General features: G+C 36.0%; 1 protein-coding gene across 1 annotated transcript in view; it reads right to left on the bottom strand.

Moving 5' to 3' along the window:
• PIK3C2A (phosphatidylinositol-4-phosphate 3-kinase, catalytic subunit type 2 alpha) overlaps positions 1-16,325 on the bottom strand; it is a 95,471-nt gene that overhangs the window by 47,420 nt on the left and 31,726 nt on the right. The window contains exons 3-4 of the mRNA XM_012654351.1: positions 8,130-8,233; positions 2,283-2,440 (exon numbers count right to left, since the gene is read on the bottom strand). Coding sequence (XP_012509805.1) covers positions 2,283-2,440; positions 8,130-8,233 — 262 coding nt within the window. The remainder of the gene's footprint in view (positions 1-2,282; positions 2,441-8,129; positions 8,234-16,325) is intronic.

The raw sequence follows: 16,325 nt of genomic DNA, 5'->3' as shown, positions 1-16,325 counted from the left end.
CATTTCCTAACAGAGGTATACATTATAAATGTGTACATTTATGAATAACCAAACAACAGACATTTGAAATACTTCAAGATTAGTCAGATTTAATGTAGTAAGTCAAAATTTGACAAAATTAAGACATTTAGGCCAGGTGTGGTGGCTCATGCCTATAATCTTAGCACTCTGGGAGGCCGAGGCGGGCAGATTGTTTGAGCTCAGGAGTTCAAAACCAGCCTGACCAAGAGCGAGACCCCATCTCTACTAAAAATAGAAAGAAATTAATCAGACAACTAAAAAAATATATAGAAAAAATTAGCCGGGCATGGTGGCACATGCCTGTAGTCCCAGCTACTCGGGAGGCTGAGGCAGAAGGATTGCTTAAGCCCAGGAGTTTGAGGTTGCTGTGAGCTAGGCTGACGCCACGGCACTCTAGCCCGGGCAAAAGAGTGATTGTCTCAAAAAAAAAAAAAAATTAAGACATTTGCTATCAATGCTTACTCATGCTTATATTTTAATCAAAGTGTCTATTGAACTTTTGAACTTTAGTATTAATTCTTACTGCATTCCTAGATTTAAATGATTCCCAAAGCCAAAATTTAAGGTATGTTTAAAAAGAATAACTTTTCCTTTAGAAACAAAGAGAATGATTGTTACAGTTGGCTAACATTTTTCTGTTTCAGATTTATATTTTTTCATATGGCCTTCAAAAGTACAAAGCTAGAAAGAGTGTATCCAAATATTGGACATATTCCTTCCTAGTCATAACCTTATTAAGAAAAAAAATGGCATAATTCTTAGGCCAAAGTACTGTAGAAATATAGGATCTTATTCCACTGTTGGCATCCCATTAAAATAATACACATTATGAAATGTAATAAACTCTGAAAGAAAATAAGATTAGTTTTAAAAACTGTAACAGGGCCGGGTGCAGTGGCTCACACCTGTAATCCTAACACTCTGGGAGGCCAAGGCGGGAGGATCTCAAGGTCAGGAGTTCGAGACCAGCCTGAACAAGACTGAGACCTCATCTCTACTAAAAATAGAAAGAAATTAGCTGGACAACTAAAAATATATATATAGAAAAAATTAGCTGGGCATGGTGGTGCATGCCTATAGTCCCAACTACTTGGGAGGCTGAGGCAGAAGGATTGCTTAAGCCCAGGAGTTTGAGGTTGCTGTGAGCTAGGGTGAGGCCACGGCACTCTAGCCAGGGCAACAGAGCAAAAAAAAAAAAAAAAGAAAAAAAGCTATAACAGGCTGGGTGTGGTGAATTACACCTGTAATTCCAGCTCTTTGGGAGATCCAGGCAGGAGGATCGCTTGAGGCAAGGAATTTGAGACCAGTCTAGGCAACATAGAGAGACCCCGTCTCTACTAAAATTTTTAAAAATTAGCCAGGCATGGCAGCGAATGCCTGTAGTTCTAGCTATTCAGGAGACTGAGCCAGGAGGATCACTTGAGCCCAGGAGTTCAAGGCTGCAGTGAGTTATAATGGCACCACTGCACTCCAGCCTGAGTGACAGTGTGAGACCCTGTCTATCAATCAATCAATAAAGCTATTAACAAAAAATTTCCTACATGCTTTGGGGATGTATCTCTAGAGAGGATACCCACACCAAGTTTGGAAGGGAGAATAAAAACCAAAGGAGAATTTTTTTTTTTTTTTTTTTGAGACAGAGTCTTACTTTGTGCCCTGGCTAGAGTGCCATTGCATCAGCCTAGCCACTACAACTTCAAACTCCTGGGCTCAAGCAATCCTCCTGCCTCAGCCTCCCGAGTAGCTGGGAATACAGGTGTGCGCCACCACACCCAGCTAATTTTTTTATTTTTTGTAGAGAGGGGGTCTCACTCAGGCTGGTCTGGAATTCCTGACCTCAAGTGATCCTTCCACCTTGCCGGCCCAAAGTGCTAGGATTATAGGTGTGAGCCACCATGCCCAGCCAGAGAATTATCTTCTCCTTAGAGGAACTTAACATGATATCTGGAATTTCAATTTTACCAAAACCATTTATAAACATTCTTCTTGCCATAAAAAGAAAAAAAATAAAAAGATTATAATTAGCTTTTCTATCTAATGCTTGTGGGTTGTACCCAAGAGCCACTGACTAACAAAATTACTCAGCACTTCTCAGCGAAATATGTAGTTTATAAAGATAACCTGTTTCCCCACTAGTCCTAACCAGAAAACTATCCATATGAATGCCAAAAGGACACCTAATGATAACAAAGTTGGTTTATTAAAAGAATGATAATATTGATATTTTAAACATTTTCTCCCTAACAGACCTACAAACTTACCATCACATGTAAAAGTAACTGGTAGTTGAAATCCTTCAATTTCAATGGAGACTTTCACACTAGCATTTTCTCCACATATGTTTCTTTGCACTGTGACTGGACTTAACAAATAGCCTCGATTTGTGCAGTGATTGGTATATGGAAATTTGGTCTTCAATCTGTTCACAAGAGAAAAGAAATTAAATTCTTTTTTAAAAAGCTGCATTTAAGAGCTCTGAACAAGACTACATTTTTACGGCCACTCAATTCTGTGTCTTTGTCCAACTCTAAAGCAGCTTGTGAGAACTGTAATGAATGAACCCTGTCAAAATTCCAAATACCAGTATTAGCCTTTTAAATAAAAGGAACTCAAGAAAAGGAAGAGATTACTACTGCCAGTATATCTTTGGTAACACTATCAACATTATTTGAGTACACATAGGACAAATGGCATTAAATGAGGTTCTCTGCTTCAGATTCTTTTGCCACACAGTACAGTTAAACAAAACGGTACATTTTAAATGAATTACTGACAATATAGGCAATGTAGCCCTAAAACTGTAATGGCCAGAGAGATAACTAAGTTTGTTGTCTTTAAAAAATCTTTTTTTCCTAAGAACCTTTTTCCTACAAACATTGTTTTTGGTTGCTAGACAATGAAAAAAGAACACAGCCAAGGGGTTTTTACGTGCTTACAGTGCCTTTATTCCCTCAAAATGATTTCTAAATTCTAAAACTTAGGGAATTGGAAGACTTGCAGGCAAAGGTATTCACTGGAGCAACACAGTTTGAATTTAAATACATGAACATGATGTATGGCTTATCTCCAGACAGCATTGCTGTTATTAGAAGACAAAGAGGAATTTGATGACTTCTTTATACTTGTGGGCTTCCTTTAACTGACTTTTTTCTGGAGGTTGGAAGACCAGTGCCAATCCTCCATCTGCTTTTCACAGGGCTATGAATGGAATGAATGCTGGAAGTATTATCTATTTCCTTCGGTGGAGATTAAAATAATCAAGTCAGAGAAGTAGAATAAAATAGTTCGAGTTGACAGGAAGAAAGGTTCCAGAGAGGCAGCAAATGTAATGGTTATTGTACTGCCACTAGTGCCAGATTACCTTAGTTTGAATCCTGATTTAGCTGTGTGACCTTAGGTAAGTTATTGAGTCTCCTTGTCTGAGTTTCTTCTTCTATAAACTGGGGATAATACTACTACTTACCTCATAGAGTTGTTGTGAGAAGTATGTAAGTTTACAAAACACGTAAGAACAGTGCCTAGTACATGATAAGCACCACAAGCTTCTTGTCAAATAAATGAATTACTGAACGAATAAATCTGGTTTCAGCACTTTCATCTTAAGTGACACAATGAAACCAATATTAAAAAGAAGAAATGTAATAAAACAAAGTTATATAATAATCTTAAATGGATACTGGAACTGCACCTTTAAATGTATACACCTTATCTTTAGACATTTAATTGCTGCCAAGCTTATTACCAGTCTGCTACACAATGGGAAGACCTTCAGGGAACCTAGCCTAAGATTCTCATTATTTCTCATATGCTTGGTATTCTCTTGTTTTCTACAGCTTATGAAATAGATGCTGCTATGGTTTGGATGTGTGTTCCCCCACAAACTGCATACTGAAATTTGATCCCCAACGTTAGAGGTGGGGCCTAAAGGGAGGTGTTTGGGTCATGGGAGCAGATCCTTCAAGAATGGCTTGGTGCCATCCTACTGGTAATTAGGGAATTCTCTATTAGTTCCCATAAAAGCTGGTGGTTAAAAAGAACCATGACACCTCCCCCACCTCTCTCTCTCTTGCTTCCTCTCTCACCATGTGATCTCTGCACATGCCCTTTCCTTTGCCTTCCATCATGACTGCAAGCAGCCTGAGGCTTTCACTAGATGCCTGATCTTTTAGCCAGCAGAATCATGAACCAAATAGACCTTTCTTCTTTATAAATTACCCAGTCTCAGGTATTCCTTTATGGCAACACAAGCAGAATAAGACAGATGCTCATATCAATAATGAAATTAACTAATATATAATATGGCAGAGAATTTTGTCTATATCTAAGCAAGTCATCAATTGTCAGAAATCCTTAAGGATAATAAAAGTAAAAGCAGAAGTTCCTGATGATAGCTCAGAAAACAAGAATTTATTAGACAAAAATTCCAGTGATAAAAGTTACATTTAATGAACCTGGCTTTGTTTGGGGGGAAAGGAGGGCTTCTTCATTTCCCTTTCTTAAAATCAGTCCTTTCTTTTACACAACAATGTGAATGCAGTTAATGTCACTGAACTTATACGCTTAAAAACAGTTAACCACATACAATGCTTTTAAAATGAGTCCTTTCTGTATTTGCTTGATACCAGGGAAGATATCAGGTCCAGAAACTACAGCAATGCCTTTGTTTTTCTGTAAAGCTGATGATTTCTCCTGTTCTCATGGTTTATTTACTTTGTAAAAATCACAAAAACATACCAAGACACCTAAAATGTAATAGATTCCTTACAGCTAGGTGGGTTTTTTTAAAATATGGTTTGTAACTAAACTTTTAGACATACGAAAACAAATTAAATTATTAAAATAATTGCTGTCTGAGTAAATTATTCATTTTAAATATAATAGACCAGATAAGGTATTATTATGGACACTCTAAGCCATACATTGTAGCTTGATGTTCTTAAGTCGCTACCTATAATGAGTATTTTTTTTAACTCCAATTTTTATTTTCTCTAAAATTTCCATTTCCCTATCACCCAAAGAAAAGGTTTTGTTTGTTTAATGGTGCTCTACAGTTCAGGAAATTTAGTATCTCTATGCATAAACTAAAATCCTTTATGGTTTATTTTCCTACTGTGTGTTCAATCAAGCTAAAACTCTGTACAGCTAGCCAAATCATGCAAAATCAGAAGGACAGGAGAAAGGATAAAAATGAGGGTTTAAAAAGGTTTTAATTGAATTAACACTTTAACACTACTTTATAGGAAAGTATAGTCAGCATTGGTTAGAATAAAATTAACTAAATGCAGAGATGAAGTCCTTGACAACATACAGAAGTCCTTGGGGTCAAGATACTATTATAGGATATGAGTATTAGATCTAAGCTATATATAAAGAAACGAGACTAGAAAGCTATTCAGAAAGACAGGTATGGAGTGTGGTTTCTCATCTTATCCTAAAGGACCACAAACGAAGTGGCAATAACTTCTACTGGTATTTAACTGGTATTATATAAGAACTTTCTCTGGACCTATAACTAGTAGAGATAACAAGCTTTGTCAATTATGATAAATGTGAAAGGAAAGAAAAACAAGAAATAAAAACCAAAATATGAAGTAATAATGAAAAATATCCTGAATCAATGTATTATAGAACCTTAAAGTGAGAGAGATTCTTGAGATCATTGGTCTAACTCTTTAATTTCACAGATAAACAATAACAAAAACCAAGGCCTAGAATCGGCACTAAATTCTAAGTCTGTTATACAGTAATCTTAACTATAAACAAATATCATTCTGACAGCATGACATTAATTTCACAGCTGAATTTAAATGATTAAATGAATAATTTTAGAAGATTTCAAAAAGTAAAGAAACGGCTAATTTTTTTTTCTGTATGTCTTTTTGTTTAAATTTTTATTTCAGAGTATTATAGGGGTACAAACATTTTGGTTACATAAATTGCTTTTGTATAGTTTGAGTCAAAGTTATAAGTGTGCCCATCATCCAGACAGCATGCACTGTACCCACTAGGTGTGAATTTACTCATCTCCTCCTCTACCCTCCCACCTGCTTGATTTCCATATATGCACATAAATGTTGTTCAATTAATTCCAATATAATGGTGAACACATGTGGTGTTTGTTTTCCATTCTTGTGAAAGAACTGGCTAATTAACAGTATAAATACTTGTTTTAAAAATCCACTGCAAAAATGAGCATCCTGGAAAAAATAGAGCCACCAATTTCTCCAAAGGATATCTCCTGACCCAATCTCCATGTCCACAGGGGAATAAGAGAAGTTCCCAGAATATGGCTTCATGAAAGTCTACTAATGAAAATAAAATTACAAAAAGAACTCATTCCCTCTTTAGTCCATTTGGGATTTCATATACATAAGCATGTGTGTGTGTGTGTGTGTGTGTGCACGTAAATAACCATTTTCATTTAGTGGCAGGGTTTTTGTAAATAATGTAAGATTCAAATGGGGAAAAAAGGCAGACCATAGCAAACCTAATTTTTCAACCTGCAAAGCTTAAATGTAGCAGTTACTCAACACAGCCTAACACAAAATATACAAGGCTTGTTTGGGGAAAAAAGTAAAAGAACTAAACAAATACATAACAGATTATTTCCACCATTAAGGTAACATTATTTTCAAACCATACACGTAATGCTATAATGGCCTAAAGGCATGAGTAATTTGCAATACATTCAATTTGCATATTAAGTCACCTAAGTCACATTTAAAATGTCCCTTCTATTTTAAATGTCTCCTGAAAAATACATGCTAAAAAAAATTCAGTTAAGGAAAAACTTTGGCCAAAAAGAAAAAGTGGCTCTACTGATATTTTTTCCCCCTTAAGGTATTCTGAAGAAAAGAAATGCTGGTTAAAAAGTAACATAAAGGAAGACAGAGTTTTAATATAACATTACCAATGGGCCAGAAAATCTAGTTAAATATTAGTTAAGTACCTTAACATTAAAATGGTGTATATACTCAAAAATGACCTGGGAACCCCAAATCCTCCTGTGCTCAAAGCATACCATACTGAAGAAAATGTTAGATTCAGAATAAATCTCCCAGTGGTGATCTACTTTCCCTTCTTTAGATAACAGATCTCATCCTCTTGGCCACAATGTATGTCGTTCCACTCTTTGCTTCTGTGGGTTTTCTGTCTGGCTGACTAAGAGGACTCCTTTTCCTTTCTGCTAATGAGACCATTATAATATGAAGTCAAAGTTATCAGTGGCTTAATTTCCTGTCTTCTAAAGCGCCATCTATAGCAGAAGACAATGAAACTAACATGCATACAGGAAAGGCAGGGGAAGAAAATTGAGGAAGGAGAAGGAAAGGAAAAGGAATGAGAAAGGAGAGTTTAGGGAGGAGGGGATTTACAGTGTGAATTCCTGCATCTTGCTGTTCTTGAACTCTGACTCATCCTTCCTCATTCTGCTATATAGGTTTGCGAACCAGTATATGACCCTTCTTGATTTAATTTCAATATGGGTTTCTAGCATTTATAACAGAAGTCCTGACAAATTCAATGACATAATAGAAAGAAAACACATTTAACCAGAGGCAAAGGAAACCTGGCTCTGTTATTGACTAGCCAAGCAAACTCTGTTACTTCTCTGAGTCTCAATTTCCTCATCTATAATGAATATTAGACACATTTAAGATTGAGAGAATATTTAAGAAATACATCTTTCTAATCTTCAGTAAATACATTTACTCTTCTAATCTTGTCTGTTGTATCACCCTTTAAATACGTAGGACAGAATGCTTGAAAGTTTATGTCAAAATAAAGTCTCTCTAAAACAAAAGTAGGCACTAAGTGTGCCAAAACTTACATGTAAGCCATATTTTCAATGGTTAATAGAATGTCAGAAGTCTGCAGTCTGACCTCAATTATTTCTTCTGAATATTCAGAGCCCTCACAGGTAAGGATTATTCAATTGTAGTTTGTGTTAATGTGCCCATTAACTATTTGACTTAAAATTTTAGCCACAAGAAAAAAATTAAAATTTTTAAAATTTTAGAATTATTAGCACTAAACTCATTTTCCAGGTAAATTTTTAAAATGAGCATTTAATTTAAAGAATCTGTAATTTATAAAGAAAAATTCCTTACTTTGTAATGGATTGACAAAAAGCTGCCACCTCCTCGTTCTGTACATCGATTTCTTGTAGAAGAGAACTTACAGTTGGCAAACTACTGGTCCCATTTGGGTCTTTCTGTAATTAAAAAAGTGTTTTTATTTTAAAAGTGAATATTTTATACAATATTTATTTTTAAAAGTGAAAGATCCCAAAGGATATTTCACCTTTAAAAGCACAGCACAGACACATTTTAATGAAAATACGTACAAAACTATGGAGGTAAATCAATCATGTCAGTAACAAAGTTCTAAATTATGGATTTCTATCTTTGTAAAAGTAATGCCAACTAAATCTTATTTTAAGTTCACTGGTTTTACTTGCTCAAAAGTAGAAACAAGCTATATTGGTCAGTAAGAATGTAATGCTAAAGACCTCTCCATTCAAAACATTGCTGAAATGAACACTTCAGAAAGTTAACAGCTAAATGAAATTAAAGGACTACCCTCTGTTTTAAGAAAATGAAGACATAAGCACATTTGGTACTCCTCTAATAAACCAGGAATTCTATATATTCAACTTAAGGCCCCAAATTCCAAGAAACCAGCTGGTAAAAGAATGAGTTTTAGGAGTGAGTAGGCATTTTCTATGACGATAAACTTACATAAACATCCCGACAGTCCCTCAAAAGCTAAGTTTATGTCTGACCAAAATTTGTTTGCAACATTTAGGGAGGTCAATTCCCTCCAAGCATAGCCAAACAGCAGAGTCCATTTAGAGGTGTTTTGACATACTGTATAAAAATACCTGATTTGGCACAAATTTCAAATGTAAATTTTCTTTAAAATGAAAATTGGGGCTGGGCTCAGTGGTTCATACCTGTAATCCCAGCACTTGGGGGGCCAAAGCAGGAGGATTGGTTGAGGCCAGAAACTCAAGGTTGCAGTGAGCCATGATTGTGCCATGCGCTCCAGCCTGGTCAACGTAGCGAGGCCCTATCTCTGCAAAAATTTAAAAAATTAGCCAGGCGTGGTGGCCTGTAGGCCCAGCTACTTGGGAGGATGACACAGGAGGATTCCTTGAGCCCAGGAATTCAAGGTTACAATGAGCTAGATGATTGTGTCACTGTACCCCAGGCCTGGGCAAAAGAACAAGACCCTCTCTATAAAATAAAAAATAAAATAAAATTCAGGGCCAGGCAAAGTGGCACATGCCTGTGATCCCAGCACTTTAGGAGGCTAAAGCAGGAGGATCATTTGAACCCAGGAGTTAGAGGCTAGCCTGGCAATATAGCGAGACCCTGTTTCTTTTTTTTAAAAAAAGAGATTTTTAAAAAATTTTTAAAAGGCCAATCAACTCTGTAACCAAATCCCTAACTAAAATAAATAACAAGTCCTTGTAAAAAGTACATGCACAGTTAAATGTCCACTTACATTTGCACCTAGCATTCTGTCTTCAATCCTTTGAAACCTAAAACTCTGGGGCTCTTGCTTCCTCATTTGATACATGAGTTCTTCAGGGAACTTGCTTCCAGTCAAGACCAATTGCTAGGACATTAAAAGTATAATACAGAATATAGACTTCTTCACCAAACAAAAAGTTCTTAATTCAAAGGGAACTGTCTTCACAGTTTCTGTCTGCACTTGCTGTTTCACCACACAGCTTAATACTGTGGAATGTGGAACTGTTCTTGAAACCACTCATTTTCACTAAAAGAGGACATTTCTACAGGATTTTCGGTGATTTTCTTAATGTCTTCTTATATTGCTAAAAGCCTTCTCTTAAATTTTAAGAAAGTTTGCTCCTGTTTCCTTCAAAATGTTAATATGCTGGCAAAGATTATGTTTGAACTAATGCTACTTCTCCATTATACTGACATCAATCCCATAGTTACCAATCACATATCAATTAATTTGTGTTATAGAATAAGCACTGTAGCAAACAGACTATAGTACTCTAAAGAATGGGATTTGGGCCGGGCGTGGTGGCTCACACCTGTAATCCTAGCTCTCTAGGAGGCCGAGGCAGGCGGATTGTTTGAGCTCAGGAGTTCGAAACCAGCCTGAGCAAGAGCGAGACCCCGTCTCTACTAAAATTAGAAAGAAATTAATTGGACAACTAAAAATATATAGTAAAAATTAGCCAGGCATGGTGGCGCATGCCTGTAGTCCCAGCTACTTGGGAGGCTGAGGCAGGAGGATTGCTTGAGCCCAGGAGTTTGAGGTTGCTGTGAGCTAGGATGACGCCATGGCACTCTAGCCCGGGCAACACAGTGAGACTCTGTCTCAAAAAAAAAAAAAAAAAGAATAGGATTTGATATTTCCTAGCAAATCCTCTGGTTTTACACTCCCAGTCTGCCACAATCCAATCCAATCTTATTTCCCAGAACTTTTCAAGAGATTTCTACGTTCCAGTTCGTTTGAATCATACCCTGTTCCTGTAAAACACAAATCAAGCTATCCTGCCTCTGAACCATTCTCTTTGCCTGAAATGTCTTCCTCTTAACCTGTCCCCACAACACGTGTCAAAAATCTATTTTAAGGCCCAACTGAATGGCACTTCACCTGCCCTTTATGATTACTCAGTATGAAACAATTCTGTCCCCCTAGCACTTCTAAATGTTTAGTCTGAACCAAAAATCATATCATTAGATCCTGCTTTATATTTGTCCTAATGTGAAAGCTCTTTGAGGACAAGAATAGAATTTTGTTGAATTCTGTACTTTTGTAGAACCTTGTTTCCAGTTTAGAAGGTACTCAATCATTAGTTCCATTTGTTGAATCTTTTGCTCCTTCTAAAAACAAGTTAAAATTCACTTACATATAACCAATGAATGTGCCATAGAAATCTCATAAAATTTAAAGAATATGACACTATTGTAGTTCCTTCAACAACTTCCTAAAAAGAGTAGTAGTAATTTTCATTAGTATTTGATTCTATAAAATAAACTTTTCTAATTATTAGTATTATTTAAAAAATAATATCTAGCAATTACTCAGATTTACTATCTATCAGGGTCTACTATAAGAAATTTACAGGCATTCATTCATTTATATATTTACCAAAAAGCTCTATTAGGTAGGTATTATTATTACTCCCATCTTACAGATGAAAAAATATGAGGCACAAAGAAGTTAATTAACACACACAAGGTCATACAGCTACTAAAGGCAGAGTTAGAATTTCAACCCAGGCAGCCCGGCTTTCCTGTCTCATGTTTAATCACTATGCCAATCTATCTTTCAAAAAAGTCTCCTTAAAAAACCTTAAAAACACAATGTGAAAAACAACATTATGATCTTTGTGGGAGCAATGTTATAGAAAACCTGAAGTTTTTTGCTTGACTCAACAATCATCTTTCCATGATGAACTCTGTTCTTCATGTTTTACTTATTTTAAAAACAGATTCTGAATCTTCTCAGTAACATTTTTAGATTTTTTTAAAATAAAAAAAGTTGTATTTTTTACAGTACCTCTCATGAACTTGGTCTTGCCTTTCAAGCAGGTTATGAGTTTGAATTAACAGTGACAGAAACAGATTATAATAACTAATTCTCTAGTCATACATTAAGGTAAAAATAGAAGTTGAAAAGTTAACTAAAAGGGTAAATAACAGCTGGGCTGCTACAGTATTTCACCTCATACATTAACATTTTGGGGGTTTTTTCCCTCCACTCTTTCTGGAACAAACAAATATATACACATATATTTTTTACACCTATTCCCTTAACTTATACTCCCATCCCACCCGCAAACTCCACACAAACAATCTAAGCATCAAATCATCTCTTTTCTCCATTGATCTTGCATGTTTTTCTTATGTAGCCCTCAAGGCTTTCTAATTTGTACTACATTTATATATATTCACATCTTGTCTCCCCCTTCTAGCCCAAGTTCTTTAACGGTGAGGTGTGCAAATGATTAATGTTTGCAATCCTCACATTGTATATCCTCACACATTTTTTAATGAATGAAAGAGACATATGATAATCAGTAAGAAAAAATTGCCAATGGCATTAGCTAACATATGGAACAAAGAAAGAAGAAGTTTGTAGGGCAAGATACAAAGTTCTCTAATAAATATGTTGTGTTTGGAAATCCATGTAGATGTTTAGGTCATCATCTAGAAATGTTCTATTCCAGAAACATTCTATTCCAGAGCTAGGGACATGGATTTGAGGACAATCCAATTTCTGTAATTTTTTACAGGGAAATCTTTCTCTCTCGGCTAATTGCTGTCAGCACCCATTAGGATCACTGAGAGAGCAACATCTCAGCTATGGAGATCTTAGGCAAAGCTCCATCAGTAAGAGATAGTCTTTTGGGAGGCTGAGAGATACATAAGGGGCTGCCCCTGTGGGGCACAGAGCATCTCTCTATATCTATCTATCCATCCATCTATATACATATATATAATTGCTCTATGCAATTATGAAGCTTATCATGGTAAGTCCTAAGATTTGCAGTTGACAAGCAAGAGACACAGGAGAGCCAATGGTATAGTTCCAGTCCAAGTTGGCAGGCTCAAAACCCAGAAGAGCTGATGCTTCAGTTTCAGTCCAAAGGCAGAGGGAAAAAAAAATCAATTATTCCAGCTTGAAGGCAGTCAGGTAGGAGGAGTTCCCCCTTAGTCTTAAGAGGGTCGGTCAGTCTTCAGACCTTCAACTAACTAGATGAGGCCCACCCACATTAGGCAGACAACCTGCTTTACCCAGTCTACCAATTCAAATGTTTTTTCACCCAGAAACACCCTCATAGACGTACCCAGAATAATGGTAGACCAAATGTTTGGGCACCCCATGGCCTAGTCAAGGTGATACATAAAATTAACTATCACGCATCTCAACCATAGAGAGCCAAGGAGTCACATCACTGCAAGAGTCTAGATCAGTAGCTTTCAATCCAAGTACCTCGGAGCCTCGAAAATAAAGCACTGACCAAGGGAGAACAGTAAGAGTTATTAGACAACCAAGAAGAAAACCTTTGGGAGAATGCCTATGTCTAAAGGCTACACAAAGGAAAAGGAGTCAAGTATCACAGGAGGAAAATTAGGTAGCAGATTTACCTAAGGCAACAGAAGTTTCAAGAAAAGAATATAGTCAATTTTTGAAAACTAAGCAAAAGGACTGGACGGTGAATATGGTCACTGGATTGGCAATTAGTAGTAATATTACCAGAAAAAGAAGTTTTTGCAACATGATGGGAACAAAAGGATGGCAAGAGACTGGAAAGGCAGTGAGTACAAATTCTTTTTTAAAGACTAATAACTTCGGGGAAGACAGGAACAAACAGGAACAAGAAAAGAGGTAAAAGAATCAAAGTTTTGGAAAAGGGAAAAAATATCTCTTCCCTCCAAACCAGAAAGAAGATGGAAATGTGAGGGGAGCAAGTTCACACAATGGATGGCCTTCACCTCAGTTAAAAAAAAAAAACAAAAAAAAAAGGAAGAGAGGTCATCTACTAGAGAGGTGGCAGAGGTGGGTTTGGGGGTTTAAGGAAAGTAGTGAAGGTTTAAATTAATTCACAAAAATGTATCGGTACATACTGTAAAGGAAATAAAAATCTCAGGACCACCCAACTCCTCATACAAAAGGTAAGGCCAAGCCTAGAGTCAAGTCATGCAATCCCTTCTTCCAAATAGTTACTGCCATTATGCTTTAGCCAGATACCCAAGGGAAGGTAAAAAGGCTCAGGCATCCTCAAGGACTGTCCCCACATATCATTCATAAGGAAATTCTTTGCTGGCCTCCCGTAAACAAGGACATGCAATTGTAACTTTAGGTACGCAAGCTAAGTCTAGCTCCTAAAACTAAAGTCTGTTCAACTGCACACTAATAATGCTGATTACAAGTTTATCTTCCCAGGTGAGGAACAGAGACAAGCTCAATCATTCTTCCACCTACCCATGGACACCTACATAATTGATTCTTCTTTTACTCCGTTTTCCTCTTCAGACATTCACCTTATCTTATATAAAATGTAGATTTCCTGGGCATTAACCAAAGTTTCAGAAAAATGTAATCATTTGCCTCAATGCCCACCCCTCTCCCCTTAAGTACTGAATTCCCAAATCCCTCTTTGCAGAGCACGCATCACAGATGCTCTGTGGTTTGTGCTTTTCCCAGATGAGTCCTCAAATTTTCGCTTAATAAACCTCCATTGATTGAGATCTTTGCCTCAGTCATTTATTTTGGGTTGTCAATATTCTGTAAAGCACTTATAAGGACATGGGAAAGCTTTATGCTTACACAAGTTCAAGGTGCATGCCATATTTCCCAGAAATTAGATGGAACACAGCACTAAGTTTCCAATAAATATACTTCAAGGATTAAAAATATCAGTTACTATTCAGAACAAAGTTGGTTATATCCTTATTTGAATTTTTGTACTACAAAGAGAATTAAATGAGCTATTCAAATACTCAGCCAATGAAAATGTTTTAATTTTCCCTCTTCTTTAAAATTAATGAGAGACATTCTGCCAGTGGGAATATAAATGTTTACTGTTAAGACAATTAACTTTTAGAAAGAGTTAATATCCACAGAACTTTGCAAAACCACTTATATGAAAACAATTTGATCCATTACTAAAATATTTGAAATCTGCTAAAAGTAGCTAAAATCACAGCTATTAACTAAAAGTTTGATTTAAACTTAAATTGCAAGAAGACACAGTTTTAAGTACTGTGCCTTTTCCTGGTTTTGGTCACAAAAAAATTGAACTGAAGTATTTAGGTTACTATTAACGAAAGATACTAGACGGAAACAGGAAGTACATTTGCTGAGTGAGAAGAAAAATATCATAGTTGAGTTTTTACCACAAAGCACAAAATTCTTACAGGAAATGAACACTTAAGTACATGAAGTAATTATAATGGGCATTGAATTGCAATTATTACCTTCCCAACAGAAAATATAAGCTTCAGGGAAAAGTCTATAAAAACACAGGGATGAATGGTGTGTGAAAAATTAAAAATTAAAAGCTCCGTGCCAATGAATTGTGTCACAGACTTCCAAAGTCAGCCTATTACGAATGTTCTGTTTACCTCTCCTGTTTTTTCTACACCAAAACAAACTTTATCTTTGTGTTTATAAACAAAATGATGCGATCTTAACATCAGTAAAGGGCTTAGAATTTTAGAATACAAAAATCCTTTCTGTAGTATTTTTAACAGGTGCACAGCAGACCTCTGATCAAATGCTTCAAATGATTGTGTTTACAACCTGAGAGTAACCATTATGAAATGGCTCTGTATAAGTTACTTTGTAGATATTTAACCATAACACCTGCCCCCTTTAATTTTCTTACCCATGGGTCTTTGTTCTACTTTTCGGGACACTGGATTTTAAAATTAAGCTACTAAATTGAATTTATCAGAAAAAAAAAATAGGATTTGCTTGATTTTAAGCTTTTTTATACAATCTATTTCAACTTTTAGCACTTGCTACCACTTGTTTCTATTAAAATCTAGCACAAACTGCTACCTAATGTAGCACAAAGAGATACACTTAATATATTTAGTATATTTAAAAAATGTATCCCATTCTTCTGAAAAAAAATTTAGATCGTTATCTTTCAGGTATTCTACTCCCTAAATTGATTTGAAAACCTGTATCCAAAATACAAAACCTAAAAAAAAAAAACCCACCAAAGTCCACTTCCTCTTTCACATGGCAACTTGCCAAATTGAAAATATTATTTCTGAAAGGGATCTCAGATGTCATCTAGTCTAACCAAATTTATTTCATGGGTGAAGCAACTCAGATCCAGAGAGTGACTCAATCTCCCTTCTTCAGGCAAAATACCTCCAATTTTTTCAACATTTGCTTAAATGGCATAACTTCTAGATCCAGAATACCATAATCTCTTTTTGAGACATACGCTAGTTTACTCATGGCCCCTCTTAAAATGTGAGGCTCAAACATAATTATTAGTTGGGGTTTTAATAGAGCAGAGTATCATGGAATGATAATCTATACCTCCTCAGTCATGCTGCAGTTAGACTCCTTTAAGACTGGCAGGTAGTCTAAGCTAGATAGTGTGACGTTAGTAAAGTTGATGTATTAATAGCTATGATCTCTAATTGATCAGCTGATCAAGTCATGTGATTTTTGCTTACCTGGTTTTGACTCATCCCTCATAACCCATTTGCTTATATCTCTCATAACCCATTTGCTTACTCCTTTAATCCTTCCCTTCATACTTTAACTAAAATCCAGGAACATGTTTC

Source organism: Propithecus coquereli, unplaced genomic scaffold, assembly GCF_000956105.1.
Source record: "Propithecus coquereli isolate 6110/MARCELLA unplaced genomic scaffold, Pcoq_1.0 Scaffold44, whole genome shotgun sequence".
In the NCBI taxonomy this organism is placed as follows: domain Eukaryota; kingdom Metazoa; phylum Chordata; class Mammalia; order Primates; family Indriidae; genus Propithecus; species Propithecus coquereli.
This window is presented reverse-complemented; position numbering and strand designations above follow the sequence as displayed.